The sequence below is a fragment of the Aquila chrysaetos genome, chromosome 6, assembly GCF_900496995.4.
Source record: "Aquila chrysaetos chrysaetos chromosome 6, bAquChr1.4, whole genome shotgun sequence".
In the NCBI taxonomy this organism is placed as follows: Eukaryota; Metazoa; Chordata; class Aves; order Accipitriformes; family Accipitridae; genus Aquila; species Aquila chrysaetos.
The window spans coordinates 35,064,670-35,082,556 of NC_044009.1; the positions used below are offsets into that span (position 1 = coordinate 35,064,670).

At 43.6% G+C, this 17,887-nt stretch overlaps 1 protein-coding gene across 6 annotated transcripts in view; it reads left to right on the forward strand.

The window, feature by feature from the left end:
• Positions 1 to 17,887, forward strand: part of RBMS1 (RNA binding motif single stranded interacting protein 1) — a 150,125-nt gene that overhangs the window by 45,168 nt on the left and 87,070 nt on the right. Inside the window, exon 1 of one of the 6 annotated variants that reach the window (XM_030017713.2) lies at positions 8,040 to 8,245. The exons of 2 other annotated variants lie outside the window; for them this stretch is intronic. In XM_030017713.2, coding sequence (XP_029873573.1) covers positions 8,183 to 8,245 — 63 coding nt within the window. In that variant the 5' untranslated portion in view covers positions 8,040 to 8,182. Of the gene's footprint in view, positions 1 to 8,039; positions 8,246 to 8,511; positions 8,859 to 9,112; positions 9,174 to 17,887 lie in introns of those variants that run through there. 3 more of the 6 variants (XM_041124066.1, XM_030017714.2, XM_041124067.1) reach the window with 3 other exon arrangements.

Consider the following 17,887-nt stretch of genomic DNA (forward strand, 5'->3'; position numbering starts at 1 on the left):
ATAGAACAATTAGTAAATAACTCTGTGAATTACTCCCTGAAATAAATTGTCCTAGCCATCTTGATTAATTTACTGATTACTGAACATAAATATTCAGATCATCTCTGAATTTAAAATTACAGGAACCAAAATGATGAAGGTGAAGACACAGACTTGGGATAGCAGTGAAGTTTGTTGCTGGTTTAGTTCAGAGTGGAAGTGGCAAAAAAACCTGTTTGCAGCTGATGGCTGTACAGTGTGTCAGAAGATGGCTTCGGTGTTCTGCTCCTGCTGTTCACCTGTCTGTGGTGCATCAGCCACATCCTATATCTGTGGTGCATCAGCCACATCCTATACCGTCAGGTATAGGATCCTATAGCCCTTCAGGGAAAGGCTGCTTCTGCAGGAGCTGCATCCTTCTTTCACCCCCGAGAGTGGGCTCTGCAGGTTGCAGACAACGACAAGGCGCGGGGAACCTGCCGCTGCCGCTGCGGCTGCCGAGCGCGTCGCTGGCGGAGGTCTGTCCTTGCCATGGCCGCCGGGAGGATGACGTTTGTGGGTGCTGACTTTACACGGGAGGAAGAGTTTTCTTATTCTGAAGATATGTTGGCTGATCATTTTGTTCTGTGTTATATTGGTGTTGGGTAGGTGCTACAAATGTAACGAGTGTGCAATTTCAAAACTCAGAGGGGTAGAGCCTGCCTTTCTAGGCGGAAAAAACAGTTTATAGCTTCTTTGGCAGACTGAAACCCATAATGCCTGTCAGAGATGTAAGCTACATCAGGTACTTCAGGAACAATTCTATAAAGTTTTATGTGGATACTTTTATTTTAAAGATCTTGAAAATGAGATAAGATTCAGACTCATTATTGAATATTTGCTTAACTTCTGCCACATGATCTTGTTTCTTCCCTTCGCACTCTGAATTAGGTCATTGTAATCAGATTGTGTATTATAAACAAATGTCTTTCTGTTTATATGTGATTATAAAACAAACTTGGTGGGTAAAGGCTATAATTTTGAAACAGATAAAATTTATATGCCCCTTTGAAATCTATATGGAAATTAGTTTCTCACACTCCAACTGAGATGATGTAAATGGACGCCAGAGAGCCAGTACAGTGTTGTCAGTGTACTCAGGGGAGTTTGAGCACTGTAAAGACATTTGCAGGTCAGAAATGAGGTTAATTGACAGGGATGTGTGTGAGGACAGGAAAAATTTGCACAGTGCTTGTCAGCAGGTAGAGCTGTCAGTTCTTCGCTTGACCACTAGTATTTGTCGAACAAACACAACAGGACTTCGTTCCAGGGAAAGAAAAAAAAAAAGCAAGAGGAGTCATCTTAGGACAACAAGGTTGCTTGGAAAGAGCCATGTTTTGTGGTTTTGTTCCAAGATATCCACACGTATACACCTACTGTACACGATCTCCAGTCTGGCTTGTCACCCTGCCTGTGTGACGGCTGTCTGCAGCAGAGTTTTGCAGAGTGGTGTCTGGTCTGGTTTTTCCTCAGGTATTCTTCAAGCCCATAGCTTGCATGTGCAAGCCTGGTTTTGCACTAGTGACAATAACTCCATCTTTATTTGGCATATCATATTTTAAGTGACTTTTTCTGCCTTTTTCCTCTTTTTCCATGATGCGCCATTTTGGATTTAGTGTGTGTTGCGACTCCAGCCTGCTCCTCATTGCTGTAGTACAAAATTTGCTTATAATGCAAATAGTGCATGTTTCATTCAAGGCTTCAAAGTATACATCCTGTTTTATAGATGTGGAAAGACCAGGTAAGGGTCTGATTTTTTTTTTTTTTTTTTTTTCATAACCACAGAGCACTAACAAATCTGAAGCTATTTCACGGACTTGGATACCAAGAAAACAACACACAAAGGAATAAAATTTTTGTCTGGCTGATTTTCAGTCAGACCTTCCACTCTAACCACTGCACAGTGATTTATCTTTTCAGTGTCATTAACTGTTCTCAATCTTTAAACATATCTTAATTGTAGGATTCTTTTCATTTCTTTTCTTTCTTATTTCTAAGATTCTAGTAAAATAGTAACCATTCAAGCCTGGCTCACACAATGAAAAATTTCATCCAAGAAAATCCATCACACCAAAATTGAACAAATAGTGGCTAGAAAGAGCCTCTTTTCTGTTGGAAAACCAGCAGATAAAACCCTACTTTAGAACCATACTAGTTCTGAAGTTTTAGAAAAAATATTTGTGTATTTCCAGATTTTGCTTCATCTTTTATTAATATTTGTATTAAAATGTAGAAATGTAAAATATATAAAAAATCAAATAGCTGCATAGAATCATTGTTTCCTAGAAAATACTTAGCAAATATTTTCACTTTCTTCTTCTACTGTTCCAGAAATTCATACTGCACAAAATGTAAAAAATACACAGTCAAGAAAGCGTGTCAAAACAGTGAGCTCTTCTTAGTAGTCTCACTTAAAACATAAATATCTTTTAATATAATGATGAACAACTTCCTACATAGTTAATAACAAAGCAGAAAAAACAATATACTTTGTCATTTCAGACAGACTTCATTATTTTGTTCTACAATAAATCTGGCAACTGTTTACAGACTTTGACTGCTTTATAGTTTCAAACAAGTGCCTGGCAACATTATCAAGCCAATGGCAGAATTCAGCTCTTTTAGAGCCATTTTAGTTAATTCCACAAATCAAGATTGGATTTTGTCCTGTGTTTTAATTACCGATTATGAGCAGCCTCCTTAAATTCCTGTTACATAGTAATCCTTTACAGTAATTCTGTTTCATACTTGTGCTTCCCAGAATATACAGTGTATGTTTACGAGGGAGGTGTTTGTTTGACAGTGGAAATACTTCTACAAGGAAGTATCTTGTCATGGCTTTCAAAGAATAAATAATGCATTCAATAATATAAAATGCTGGCATGGCATTAACAAGAGATTGTGTTGCTCTCTATGTTCATATTCTTAACACCAGTCATCAGTGAAGGAATGGCAACAATTACTTATAATTGTGCAATTTATAAAGTGTCCTTCCAAGAACATTTAAGGAAGCATGGAAGGAATGAACTGCAAGCTAAAATGAAAAGGAGTCAAAACATGTCATGGGAGGCATAAACCCAGTGGCCACAGCAGAGGCATTCTGTGAGCACTGAAGGGAGCAGAGGACTGCTCTTTTTTTCCACAGAGAGCTGTTGGATTTAAGGGAAAAATCTCCACAGTAGAGGTGATAGGAAAATCAGTGACAGGTTGGAGCATTCCCAGAGAGAATGAGCTGATGGGTTCAAATCAAAAGAAATCTGTTACAGTGACTGTGCACGGGTATTTTATAATGAGTGATAAAATGGCCTTTATTTCTTGTATTCTAATCTAGATATAAGTAACTTGGTATCTTGGTACCAATATTTGAAACAGTACAGCTGGAAAAGATTATTTGTCTTCCCCTTTTGGTTGTGATCATCATGGAGATTCTTTTCTTATTGTTGAATATATTACTGTGATTATTTTGAAGACTGCATTCTTAAAGAATGGCTTCTCATTATGTGTGCAAGAGCTCATTCTTGGTAGATCATATACTTCTGCAGAAGTCATTGTTTCTTAATAATTGTCTTTTTCTAAAAAAAAAAGAAAATTTACAGAAGTTTTTATATAGAAAGTGTTTTGCATGTTCGTGGCATTACTGTGTCCCATTTCTACTGACCTTTCCTTCTCATCCTCGCTTAGCAAGACACTTTTTTTTTTTTTTTTTTTCAGTACCGGCCTACTGGGAATACTGAAATAATAATAAAAACAATTAATTATGAGATTATTTATCTCTATAGGATCTTCCCATGTAATGAAGTTTACTTTATTCTTTTAGCTGTTATAAATGTTTTTCTTGCTTTCAGTTCTGAATAGATGAATCTAAGCCTAACATTAAAAATCTGCTTCTGTTTGATAGTTAGCTTCCTATACGCCATTATTAACACTTTTCAGGAAATGCTTAATACTTCTCAAAGTTCAGCCCTGCATACTGTTTACTTGGCTTGCATCGGGCTTTTCAAAGTATTTTTGCATTGTTGTGGCTCAGCCTCCTGCCTACTCTGGTTTCTATCATTTTACATATGACTCGGTGTGATGAGAGGATGGATCCTCAAGCAAGTGAGTGTTGTGGTGGAAAGCCCATAGGTCTTCTAGGTCCCATCAAGGTGGGGAAAGGAGGTGCCCACAATCACTCCTCCACTAATGGGTCTTCAGGAGGCCCTGAAGTAGCCGGGAGAGCAGGGTTGTAAGATCCAATCTGGACTCACAGGGTTTTGCAACAGACTGAAAGTTTCCCTTTTAAAGCAGATCCAGGGCTGAGGGACCATCTGTCCTACAGAGGTACTGAATGCCCTGAGGGGAAATAGCTACTTTGGTTGAATTTTGAGATAAATAAGGGTAGTCATGGATTTGATTTAGAACAGAAATGGTAAAGTAGCAGCTTAAATGTGTAGAGCTGTTTTTAAGATAGTGGCTTGTTTTTGCCAGTCTACTATTCATTAAGATTGAGAAACATGACTGGAAAGATTCTTGAGGACTTCCAGTTGTCTCCAGGTTTGCAGAGAAATCTTTCTTTTTGTACTTACCTGGTCTCTCTGCAAACCTAAATTTCTGAACTGTACATACCGCTGCCCCCCCCCCCCCCCCCCAACAAAACAGAACATGTAATTACAACATTGTAGCTCCAAAATGCACCAGATCTGCTCAGCAAGTTTTCCTTATTTGTGAATAAGCAACTCTGGATAATTTAAGGAAGCTCTGAACATAATTTATACAGACAATTAGATTTTCTTAGACTCTATGGTCACCTTTTTCCCCCAGGATCAAAATGAATTGCTCATTTATAGCTGTAGGCAGCAAGATGCCTGGCTACCTGCAAGTCTGTTCACACCCATTGTAACACAGTTAATAATAAAGTCCTTGAAAATAGGATTTAAATTATCACCTCTGTATACATTTTCTAGATTAGGTGTCTCAGTTTTGGGATTGCTAAATGAGTAAGACTGAGACTGTTCTTTGCAAACAAGGCATACTTGTGCATCCCAGAAAATATGTAGGGGAACTGTTATCAGTGTCTTGAACTGATATATTGCTGTACATGTACTGAAAAGTCCAGGGAATTATCTCGAGCCTTATCAACTTAATCTCAAATACAGGGTTTTACACAGAAATCATTTTGCCTCTGTTCTAGAGTAAGAACAAAGCAGTTTTTTCATATGAGCATTGCTTCAGGTTGGAAGGGACCTCAGGGGATCTCTAGTCCAACCTCCAGCCGAAAGCAGCATCAGCGAAGAGATCAGGACAGGTTGCTTAGGGCTGTACGCAGTCTGGTCTTGAAAATGTTCGAGGATGGAGACTGTGCAGCCTCTCTGGGCAATGCCTGGCTGTCCTTATGCCCAGTCAGAAACTCTTGTTTCAATTCAGGTCTGCTGTCCCCTTCCCTCCAGCCAGACTGCTGTAAGGAGTCTGGCTCTGTATTCTTGATAACCTCATCATGGGTATTGGAAGGCAGCTATTGCCTCGTTTCAGACAAAAATGGAGACAGATTACTCAAGCCATTTAAAAAGAACAGAAAATGTTGATAGGTAGATTAGCACTTAGGATGGGATGTCAAGGTTTTCTTCCCAGAAAAATTCTGTAATGTTTTTTTCTTTAACAACAATAAATTAGCAGATACCATTTGATTGTGGTCTAGTAGATGTTTACAGGATTATATTTATTGTTGTGTGTTTTCCTAATACATTAGGAAAGAGAGTAATGGTAACCGAGGGAAATGTGCCACAGTGAATTCAAGAGAGTGAAATCTGTGTCCGAATCATGGGAAGCTCTGGGACATGCGGCTGCAGAGAGGGCAAGACGGCAGCATTTCAGATACTGCTTCGGAATATTCTTGAGTGCCTTCCCTGGTATGACAGTGACTGAGAATAGGCCCAATCGAGCATACAGTGTTTACATCCCTCCAGCCTCTTCCCTGGGGGATAGGGCAGGAAGAGGAGAGGGAAGGAAGCAAGGGATGATTGATGGGTTTTGAAAAGCTTTTCCCCGCAAGGGGAAGGTGTGGTCACTCTGTGCATCTTCAGCTAACAAAGCCCTCCTGTAGGCGTAGCAGATGTAAGCCTTGTCACCCTTTTGGTGACCGGAACACTGTGCAGAAAAATATTGTTCCTATTTTTTGTTTGGGAATACAGATTTGAGCGGGAGAAGTAGCCTGTCACTGTTACAGTTTATACTGCTTTAAGACAGTGTTTCAGCTCTGAATCTGATTGTGCCATGTGTGACCGTGGGGCTGTATTAAGTAAGATGGGAGCACAGATCGCCTACTGTATGTAGTACATCGTGGGAAGGCATGAGCACACAGCTACATTTCTATCAAATTAAGCCACAGGTACATGAACATATTAAGCCAATATAATCTGATACTGCTGCCAACACAAGCAGTCATATCCACCCTCACGCCCCTGCCTATTTTTGCTCCCATGCTACCTCCTCCATTACACTGGCACAAGAAGTAGCACAGCCACATGCTGAACCAGACAAGGGAAATGATCTGGAAGAAAACTAACCTGATCAGAGAGAGAAAAGAAAAGGTTTAACACAGAATCAGTTGCTGAACCATTGTTTTTTCAGCAGTGATGCCAGCTGATGTTGTTGTAAAGCAGGCATGAGGCTACAGCTTTAACCAGACCAGGGAATGTGAATTTTTCCTAGCTTTAAGCCTCTGTGCTAACTTTATGCCAGCAGCGGGAATACAAATTATCTGTGATCCAGCATGAAGTTAGGGTAGTACAGACAGACAATACCTGATCTGGCGTAAAGACTGCCGGTACAAACTTATTCCGTCAAACATTTTTGAATGGCAGCGATCACCATGTGGCTGCAGTGCTTTTCGTCCAGTACTAGCAGCCCTTAAACTTGGGTTATCAAATCAAGGCCAAACTGAATGAGATCCATTTTAGGACTTGAAAGAGGAAAAAAACGGAAAGTTATGCAGAATATAGTTCTGCCAAGTGACAGTGCTTTCTTACTGTTGGCTGTACTCAGATGGGCTCTGATCTGTGGTGGCAATACATTAGGATGCCAAAATACTCGGTGATTATTTCTAGGGAACTGAGCAACTCAAGATTATGGTTTTTGTAGATACTAGTGTTGTCAGATGGCACTGTTACTCGGCCTTTCAGTAACGAACTACCTGGCAATTTTGTTTCTTCCCAGCTGTTTCCCATTGTCATGTTTGCGTGTGTGAGATTAGGGCCACAGTATTACCAGAAGGAGGAAGAGAAACCAAAAGGTGCCTGATGATGCATGTCCATACCAGAAGGTCTCCTGCAGTGTCGCCAACCAGAAACTCAGTGGCAGAACTGTGACTCCGGACGCCGTAAAAACTAGATTACCAGCATCACTGGGTAACGTAAATGTAATAATGTAAACAGCGCAGAGGAACAGCGAGTGAAGGTGGAAACCCCTTTTCTCCGTGCGTCCCGGTCTTGTTGCCTAAGAACTGGAACATTTCCTAGGCCCAATTTTTATGACGAAAACCCGAATTTCCCCCTGCTTCCCCAACACTGCCCTGAGGCATTAACGAGGGCTCTGACCGGCCCCCGCATAGGCCGGGGAATAACCCCGCGGCGGGAATGCGCGGCACGCGGGGCCAGGCGCAACTTGCGCCTGGCCCCGCGTGCCGCGCATTCCCGCCGCGGGCCCGCCGCCCCACCGCTTAGGCGCAACTATTTCGCGCCGCGGGGAGTGGGGGGCCGCCGCCCCGCTCCGCGCCTCCCCTGGCGCCGCGCCCCGCTCCGCTCCGCGCAGGACGGGGGCGGGGCGCGGGCACCCTGCCCGCTCCGCTCTTCCCCGCTGCGGCTCGGCTCTCGCTCGCTCTCTTCCTCCCTCCCCCTTTCTGGGCGGTGGTTGGGGCCGGCGGGAGGTGGGGTCGGCTGGGCCGGGCTGGGGAAGCCGGCGGCGGTCAATGAGAGCCCGTTGATGGCAGGCTGGGCGGCCGCGGCGGGGTAGGGTCGGCGCGGAGCGGAGCGGGGCGGGGCGGGGGGCCGGGGGGGGGGGGGAGCGAAGAGCCGCAGCCGGCGGGGAAGGCACGGAGGCGGGGAGCGCCCTGCAGCCCCGCCGCGCCGCAGCCCGGCGGCCGCCAAAGTTGCTCCCCATCCCGAGGGGGAGCCGGGGATCAGGCGGGGCGATGATCTTCCCCAGCAGCAACAGCAGCGCGGCGGGCGGCAGCCGGACCCCGTATCGGAAGCAGGTAAGAGCGGGTGGGGGGGGGGGGGGGGGGGGGGTGCGTGTTTGTGGCTCCCCCACCCCCGCTTCCCCCCCGCGATGTGCTGGGGGAGGAGTGGGGAGAGGGGTGGCGACTTGCCTGAGTTACAGCTTCCAGCCTGTTAGCTTCTCGAGAGCTGGGACTTACAAAAAGAAACTCTTTTTTCTCTTCTTACCGCCTACCCCCCCCCCCCCCCCAAAAAAAAAAAAAAAAAAAAAAAAAGTTGCGCCGTGACCTTGCCGAGTGCCCGGGCGGCCTCCGCCGGGTGACCGTAGCGACCGGGCCGGGGCGGCCGCCGAGGGCCGGTCCGCTGCCGGCCTGCTGAGCTCGGCAACAAGTGAAAAAAGACCCGGTGTTGCAACACGGGCCGCAAAGCGAAACTCGGGGCTGGGTGTTTTTCGCTCGGCGTGAAATGAGCGAAAGGATCGCGGCGCGTATTTTCTTTCGACCAACCCTCCAAAAATCCTCCGCCGCGCTTCAGCCTTGCCCCTTCTCCCCGCCTTGAAGTGCACAAGGGAAATCCTGTGACATTTCATGGGCAGACAGATCGCTCCGATAAGCTCGGAGCACTCGCATCTATGGAGCTGTACTGAAAGAGGTATTTGTTTGTTTGTTTGTTTAGTCGCTGGAAATGAAATAGTTGAAATAGTTGGGTTACAGCCTTGCTGGGCCGTTGTCTCTTTGGCTGCGCTTTTTACGGTTTTTACCCGTTGGCGTTAATGTTACATTATTTACTGTGAAGCGTGTTATTTTTCATTGACTCTTTGATTAAAAAAAAAAAAACCTCACTTTTTAAGTTCATCGGAAAGTGTGCTGTGTGTTTGTGTGCCAGAGGGTAAATGGAGTAGAGGTCACTGACAAGCTCCCGGCTTGACAAAGCATGCCAAAAATACTATGGCAGGCTTCTTTCCAGGTGAGGAAAAATCCTTCCGTGTCTGCTGCTCTTAGCAGCTGAAACAAGTAATTTGACGGGTTCAGTTAGCAGTGCTGGGGGAGTCGTCCTATTTTGCTTGGGGTCAGAATTCATTAAGGGCAGAAATAACAGATCGGATCTCACTGCCGTGCACAGTGAAGGCTATCATAGAAATAATGGGGAAATGGGCTTTGAAATGTTGAAGTCTCGGCGCGTTGTTGGGACGCCATGTGATCTGCGTGGCTAACCTGCGCGACAGTGAAAGTTAGATTCTCGTGTTTTCTTGAAGCTTGAACAAAAATTGCTATTTCCTTTCTCTTCCTCCCTTATTTTATAGAAATATCTTTTTGATAAGAATCGCTGGTGTGTTATCTCAGCAGCACTCTGCAGATGCTGCCTAACAGTGCGTGGAGTTATCTTTGTATCTTGTAGTCAAAGTGTTCAAGTCCATACATAATAAAACATGCTTATTGTGTGTGCCGGTTTGGGTATGTTTTTAATAAATGCCCTGGATACGCCCACGCCAATGATCTTGTCTGGTGCTCCTGCATACTTTGTAAATGAAGCCAATTTATTAGATGCTATTTTCTTACTCTACCTGAAAGGACCATTAATTAAGGAGGGCCCCTTGGGGCTGCAGTGCCAGTGTGTTGGGGCGCTGGGCAGGGTGTTAGGGCGTTTGCAGGAGCGGAGGGCAGCGCGGGTGAGGCCTGTTGCTGGCAGGGCTGTGTTTGGTGTGCGGATGTGAGTTCGCCTGCTGGTCTGGAGCAGGCTGATAAGATGCTCTTCTTTTCACAGTGCCCTCCTTAGATTCAAAGAGCTAAAAGGGCCGACTGAATCAGAAAAACAAACAGACCCTTTTTTTCCCAATAGGCAGAGAAAGAAATGAATGCAGGGGTATTATGTGGGCTTAAGACCCTGGGTACCAAAGGTTTCTTTTGTTAGCGTGTAGCCATTCTCCGCTCAAACACTTCCTACATAAGGAGCCAGGGCCTGTGCCTTTCTCCGTTTAAGTCCATGGAAAACTCCTATTAACTTCATTCATGTAGACTAAGGTCGTTTAAAGATTGACTTTCTGATCTCCCTTTCACTCAGACTTCACCTGCGGGGGTGAGCTGATGTCAAACAGTGCTGAAGAGTGTTACGAGCCTAATTTTTCAACTCTTGATAATTAAGAACAGTCCAGATTAAGTCTCTGCATGCTCTGTGTAACCCATATTCAGACAATTGAATTATAATTGTGCTTTAGCCTGAGACACTAGGTACTGTTAGTATAGGAAAAGTAGTCTACTGTCATCTCTAAAAGGAGAAACTAGATTTCCTATGTTAATAGCATGTAGTATATGAAGCTGAAAAAATTTAAATAACTTAAAAATGAAACTAAAATCTTTTGAGTAGCTTGTATGTCTCTATTAGTATTGTAACTGTGATATCAGAATAGTGTAAAAACACTTCAGTTTTAGTCTTTTCCTGTTTCATTTTTAAGAGTCTGTAACAGATTCAGGTGAAAAGGTGGGTGACTTATTGGTAAAAGGCAGGGCGATACTCTCTTGATTTATTTTTAAGACACTGTAATGTGTAATGTGAAATTCTGCCTTCGTTTAGAACACTGACAAAATACCGGTTAGCTACAGTAGGTCCAGGGCTTTACCCATACTCTCCCTTTGTTTTCCTAAAGAACTATGTTTTGTTTTATAAACGAACCTGTGCTTATAGCATTATGCTTGTTATCTGCCGTATCTATTTCAGTGTGTAACTCAGGCATGTAGGAGCCAGTCGACATCCTCGGTTTCAGGTCAGATTCGATTGGGTGGTGCCTAATCTTTTTTTCTCTTTCAGTGTACTTGTAAGAATACTAAAATATGATCTCTGAAGTTGTATTTTCAAAAGGATTTCCTGTGTTATGGGCAGACAGGCATATTAAAAAATACTCCTACCAGGCTTAAAAGTTAGACGTTGCTTAAATGAGTGGCAACTCATCTGAGAATTGGCTTGAAATGCAGATTCAGGTCTAGTTAAAGAATGAAAGCCATACAGTATCTGTAATAATAACCTATCAGAACGCTCATGGCCTTGCATCCTATCTGAAAAAGGTAGGCGTAAGCTAATGTTTTTGCATAGCTCGAGTAACCTTGTTAGTAAAGAATGCACATGTGTGCATCCGTAATGCAAAGGAAACAAAATGACATACAATATCCTGCTTAATAAAGGCTTTCTTAGCTCTCAGTTTGTGTGTGCTGAAAACGTGCTGAGTCTCTGTCCCTCCTCCCACTTTTGTTATTCTCATGTAAATCGGGAGGCGCTCCTCCGAAGTAAATATTTCTACACTCTGTAAAATTATCTTAAATGGAAAATTAGGCTTTCTCCGACCATCTGCTCCTTGAATCTACAGAGCTAGTGCAGCTATTTGATTAGGGATTTTAAATCGCTTTGTGCAGGGCCGTTTCTCTGCTCTCAGGTTTCCCGAAGAGGAAGCCAGAAGCAGCTCTGGAGGCCTGGGATGGAGGCGAGCGGGGGGTCCCACGTACCACAGCCCGGGTGCTCAGGAAGCCCGGTGTGTCTGTGCCTTTTAACAGCTTTGCCCAGTAACAGTGGTTTTGATGAGTGTAATGTTTATCTCGCCAGCGTAAGGAGATTTACATAGTTTGCTGCTTTCGAGCAGATTAACTGGGCGTAGCTGCACGTGAGGAATTTAACACTGATTTGGTGTTTGGCCTCTGTAAGGAGAGACATACAAAGCTTTTGATTAATCTTTTCATGCAGCTCTGTTAACATCAAGTGCCTCGAAGGTTGGGTTTTGTTAAAAGTCGAAGATTCAGGTGGGTTTCTAATGATGGTTAAATGAAGAAAGCTTTTGCCAATCTTAGGCTAAAAATGCACATTAGCTTTTCACTCTGTCTATAGGTTTAACGTATCAAGAAGCTACACCTGTAATTCTACATTATTTTTCAGTTTCCCAGTTGGCGCTGTGTGTGGTGTCTGTGTGTGTGAGAAGGAACCTCATTAAACTTGCAAGACCTGGGCATGGTCATAACTCAAAACATGCAGCTCCGTAGAGCAGTCTGCGACCAGACCGATCTGACGTTATACCTCTTGTGTGTATACACGGTGCTGTGGGGGGAGGCTGAGGAGCCTAAGAATGAACAGATACCTTTGGTTACCTAAATAAATGGGATTAGTTTATTTTTGTTTGTTTCTTTCAGAACTGTAAGAATTATGTCATTTTGTATCATTGCACTGGCTGAGTCTATTTCCCTTTACATTGTATACTATGTTAAAAGGTCTACCTGAGTTTAACAGGACTCGGCTCTTATATTAAGAACCAGCTATTTTAAATTTTTAAGTGCCTCTATAAGATTGATTGTGAAGTCCTGCTTTATTCTCAAGGGAGCAAAACTGCTCAGTCAGTGGGTTTCTATACTTGTAACACAAACGTGAATGAAAGAAATAAAAGGAAGCACCTTATCTTGTCAGGCATGATGTTATAGATTATGAAAAGTGATATGATTGTCTTATCTGTATTTAGCAATTTGAAGTTTTTGTTTAGTATTTCTAAGAGGGTGAACAAGATATTTTTATCTCTTTGGAAGCGTCATTGTTTAAAGTATGCATCTTTGCCATTGAGCTTCACGTGGAAGGGAAAATAGAAGTCTGTGTCTTGAACATCTGCGGTTTTGTTTTGGGTTCATTTTTTTTCTCCTGAAACTTCCAACTGTTAAAAAAAATTTGCTTGAGTTAACACATTTCAGAAGGGTTAGATCCTTTAAACTAGGATTACTGACAGGGAGGAGAGGGGAAGGAAGGAAGGGAGGGGAAAATCCTTTCCTGCGAGTTTGAGATGGCTCCTAAAACATCTGCACAGTGCTGCAACCAAGTAAATAAAAATAATGGTCGTTTGACATGATAGCCCTTTTGGTCTGCATTTTTTTTTTTTTTTTTTTTAAGTCTCTAAAGTCTTCATTAAAAGTGATCTTCGCTTGTTGCATGAGATGATGTATAACAGAAGAAGTCATAGAGGAGAATAGAAACTTTTTTTACTGGCTTTCCCTCATGGCTCTGTTTCCGGCTTCTTATGAATGTTTTTCTCTGTTTCTACATCAGATTATTTTTAAAACAGCTTACTTAGGGGACACTGTGAAGGCTTATAAAGTTGTAGTCCTAATGAAGAGGTTCATGGAGGTGTTTTGATCTTGGATGAAATGTGTTGGTCAGAAGTTTTCTAGAAAGCCAACAGAACCACATTTAAATGCTTTCAGAAACCTTGTTGAAGTAATTGTTAGTTATTTTGCATATGTTTCAGAACTGCAGTGTACTGTGGCAATTATAACAGCCCTGCAGAAGCCACTGTATTTGCAGCTTCCTGATGTAACAGGAAAGGGAAGGGATGAGTTACAAATAGAGGAGAAATGGGGGGGGGGGAACCATGGGTTAGATAAGCACAAGCCTACTAACCCAGCAACTTGGGAAAACATACACACAACAAAAAAATCATGTGCTGTAGGGGCTGGTTATTGTGATTAGCACAGGTTTAGCTCTGTTTTCCTCAAGAGACTGCAGTTGAAGCGGTGTAGCAGCAGCTGTGTATTGACACACAAAGTAGTTTAAAACTGCAGTTGAAGTAATTGAATGCTGGTGAGGGATTGCTTTAAAGAGATTCAAGATGAACTAGGTTCATGTCAGCTTGAGTTAGTTTATAGCAGTTTAAATTTAGTAACGTTTATTACAGATTATGTAAATTGATTTTTTAACAATAAAACTTTATACCAATTTTAAGGCCTGACCCAAGCACTGAGGTGCACTGGTGTAAAAATATCTAGCAAATGTTTTGAAGTGTTATAAGCTCTTCAAAACAGAAATATAGTTACAACACTTCAAAGATGTCTTTTTCTGAATTTATGATGTAGTGTGAGGATACATCAGCTATATGGTCTGTTGCAAAATAAAAGCTGATAATTACAGATATGTACAAACATATAATAGTATAATACATAATAATACCTTTTTGTTCATGTGTCCTCATAAAAGCAGTGTTGTTTGCTTAACCATAACACTTTAGGAAATCACTGGTGTGTGTCTTATTTGTTTAAAGTATTCTGCTTTAGAAAAATGATGTGTCAGATAGAGTGGGTGTTTTGCTTTTACTTACTTGGTCGGTAGAACTGTAGAACTTTGTGAGGTTGCAGTGGAAACAAATAACGTATTGTTCTGGGGAGCCTCATGTGGGCTTCATTTTCCTTGGTTCCTTGGTTGAAGAACAGCAGAAATGGCAGGGCAAGGTGAGTATCAGACTTGGTCTAGCCTGACATTTACCTGTTTGTGAAATGAAATACTTCTTTACAGCAACTAAATATACGTAACTTTTTATTTCATCATTGATTCTGTTTCTTGAGAGTGTCTCTTATTGGCAATGACACTTTCACACCTTATTCTAAGTGTTTTTTCTGGTTTTTTCCACTTAGACGAGAAAGGGATTTATTTCTTTCCTTACCTTCTATTGTTTTCTGTTCTTTTATATCTGGATCTCTTCTACCATATGGTGCTTTTCTTCAAGAAAGTGGAAACATGACTCCTTAGGTTAACTACAGCTCATATATTCTGTCATCTGGGTACTAAAGCATAACTATGTTAGAATTCAGTCCTTCACAATATCCAAGGTACGTGTGTGGCACTTCCAATTTTAGTGTGCTTGGGGAGTGAAATCCAGGATTCAGGTGTGAGTTTGGGTGAGTGTTACAGGGAGCTTTTCTGCAGGGCACTTCTTTCATGCCTGAGGTGTTACCAGCTCCCAGAAAGGCTGCTGCAGCTTAGTGGAGGAGTATCCAGTTATCTTTGGCAATCTGAAGCAATGTTCGTAGATGCTTGACTCCTCTGAGGTGATTCAGAATCCTCTTTTAGGGTTTGTCTGACCCACAGGAACATCATCAGGTTGTGCTTGTGCCACTGCAACAATCTGAAGTCACTCAAAACACCAGGCAGGCAAGGGTAAAATCAAATGCAAATCCTTGTTTACAAATACACAAACAAAAATATAAAATTCTTAAAACTGAGGAATGGGAAAAAAACCCCAGCCAAACAAAAAAAACCCAACAGTGGTACAGGACCTGAAAGTTTCATTTACCGTGTATGCAGCTCTGTGGCAGATGACCTCCAGTCTTCCCAGGGAGACTGGTCATTGTGCAACCCTCTTGTCTTGGGTTGTGTTCAGAGAAGAGACTCTGATTTAAGGCTCTGTATTTCCTTTTATACTTCACCCCTTTGGAGGGTAAGGGGTAGAGGTTTGTGATGGGTTGACCCTGGCTGGTTGCCAGGTGCCCACCAAAGCCGTTCTATCACTCCCCCTCCTCAGCTGGACAGGGGAGAGAAAATATAACAAAGAGCTTGTGGGTCGAGATAAGGACAGGAGAGAGATCACTCACCACTTACCGTCACGGGCAAAACAGACTCAACTTGGGGAAAATTAACTCACTTTATTACAAATCAACCAGAGCAGAGTAATGAGAAATAAAACCAAACCTCAGAACACCTTCCCTCCACCCCTCCCTTCTTCCCGGGCACAACTTCACTCCCAGATTCTCTACCAACCCCCGCAGCAGCACAGGGGGACGGGGAATGGGGTTTACGGTCGGTTCATCACACGTTGTTTTCTGCCGCTTCATCCTCCTCAGGGGCAGGACTCATCACACTCTTCCCTGCTCCAACGTGGGGTCCCACCCACGGGAGACAGTCCTCCACGAACTTCTCCAACGTGGGCCCTTCCCACGGGCTGCAGTTCTTCACGAACTGCTACAGCATGGGTCCTTTCCACGGTGTGCAGTCCTTCAGGAGCGCACTGCTCCAGCGTGGGTCTCCCACGGGGTCACAAGTCCTGACAGAAAACCTGCTCCGTGGGCTCCTCTCTCCACAGATCCGCAGGTCCTGCCAGGAACCTGCTCCAGCGCGGGCTTCCCACGGGGTCACAGCCTTCTTCGGGCACCCACCTGCTCCGGCGTGGGGTCCTCCCCGGGCTGCAGGTGGATATCTGCTCCACCGTGGACCTCCCTGGACTGCAGGGGGACAGCCTGCCTCACCATGGTCTTCACCACGGGCTGCAGGGGAATCTCTGCTCCGGCACCTGGAGCACCTCCTCCACCTCCTTCTTCACTGACCTGGGGGTCTGCAGGGTTGTTTCTCTTACATGTTCTCACTCCTCTCTCCGGCTGCCGAATACTGCCTGTCCCAACTTTTTTCCTTCTTAAAAATGTTATCACAGAGGTGTTACCACTATCACTGATTGGCTCGGCCTTGGCCGGCGGCGGGTCCGTCTTAGAGCCGGCTGGTATTGGCTCTCTCTCTCGAACACAGGGGAAGCTTCCAGCAACTTCTTACAGAAGCCACCCCTGTAACACCCCCCCCCCGCTACCAAAACCTTGCCACACAAAGCCAATACAAGGTTTCTTTTCACTTTTGAAGTTGGTGATGCCTCTTTCGTTCAGCCTTCTTTCACCAGACCATAGGTTGTTTTTTCCTGCTTTGGAGGTAGTAATGTCTCTTGGGCATCACCAGGTGCAATGCTGCCTGCTCAGGCTTTGGAGGGGTCTTCAGCTAAGCACTGAACAGATGGTTGGTGTGTTGCAAAGGAGATTTCATACTATGATGGATGAATTTCAAGTCTTGTGGTGTTTTTCTTTCTCTTCTACCTATATGTATAATTTGCTAATGATGCTTTAAACAGTTGTGTAACAGATTTTTCTCCGGGCTACTATTGGAGTGGGGGACAGGCTGTTATTCCAGCTGCTGCAGGTGACTGGCAGCTGTGTAGTCTGTGTGCCCACCTTTGAGGATGGCTATGGTGATCTGTTTTGAACCATTTGTATTGCTGCATGCATGTGTGTGTTGTTTTGACTTAGCTATTCACTTAGCTAAGGTTTTAAATAACCTCTTATGACATGAAACTCCTGAAAGTATGTAGTGTAGAAGTAACAACATACAGTACAAATTTGTGTTAAGTTGGCCCACTGTGGCTGTGCTGTGGGAGAGGAGGGATGGAGTGGGTGTGCCATGCATCTGTGAACGCATCGCGTGGCCAGGAGCGTGCCTCCTGCGAGCTGGGGAAGGCAGCGCCCGCACCAGATAAACCTGGGTGTCGGCAGAGCCAGGCACACAGTTCCACAGATTTCTGTCCGGTATGAAAGCAACCGCCAGCAGGACGAGATCCTTTGAAGTGTTTAGTGGTCTGTCTTCCAGATGAGTTCAAGAAGAGTTCTAAAAATGTGGGTCTGAATTTTAAGACTCTTGCTTATGCCAGTGCATATTTACATACCCAGCGGTGCCACTGCCTGTGGTGAGACTACTGACATGAATAAGTGCTTATTGAGACAGAGAACCAGAAAACTTTTGAATTTCCTCAGTGAGAAATCTGAGATGAATAGTTGGTGTATCCTAGGGTTGGTATTAGACTGACATGCAGCAGAATCAAATGGTATTTAAATTGCTTTAATATTATTCTATCCAATCTACTTGGCGTATGTGGTCCTCATTACGACAGTACTTGTGCTTATTTAAAAATACTTCTGTGTAATTTGGGAAAAACATTTGAGTTGGGTATTAAATACAACTGCTTAGCGACTAACCTTTGAAACAGGGACAGTTTTTGGCTTTTCCTCAGCCCTTCAGGAGATGTAGCTCTGGGTGCTACTTATGAGAAGCATTTACCAAAACTGGATTTTTAAAAAAGC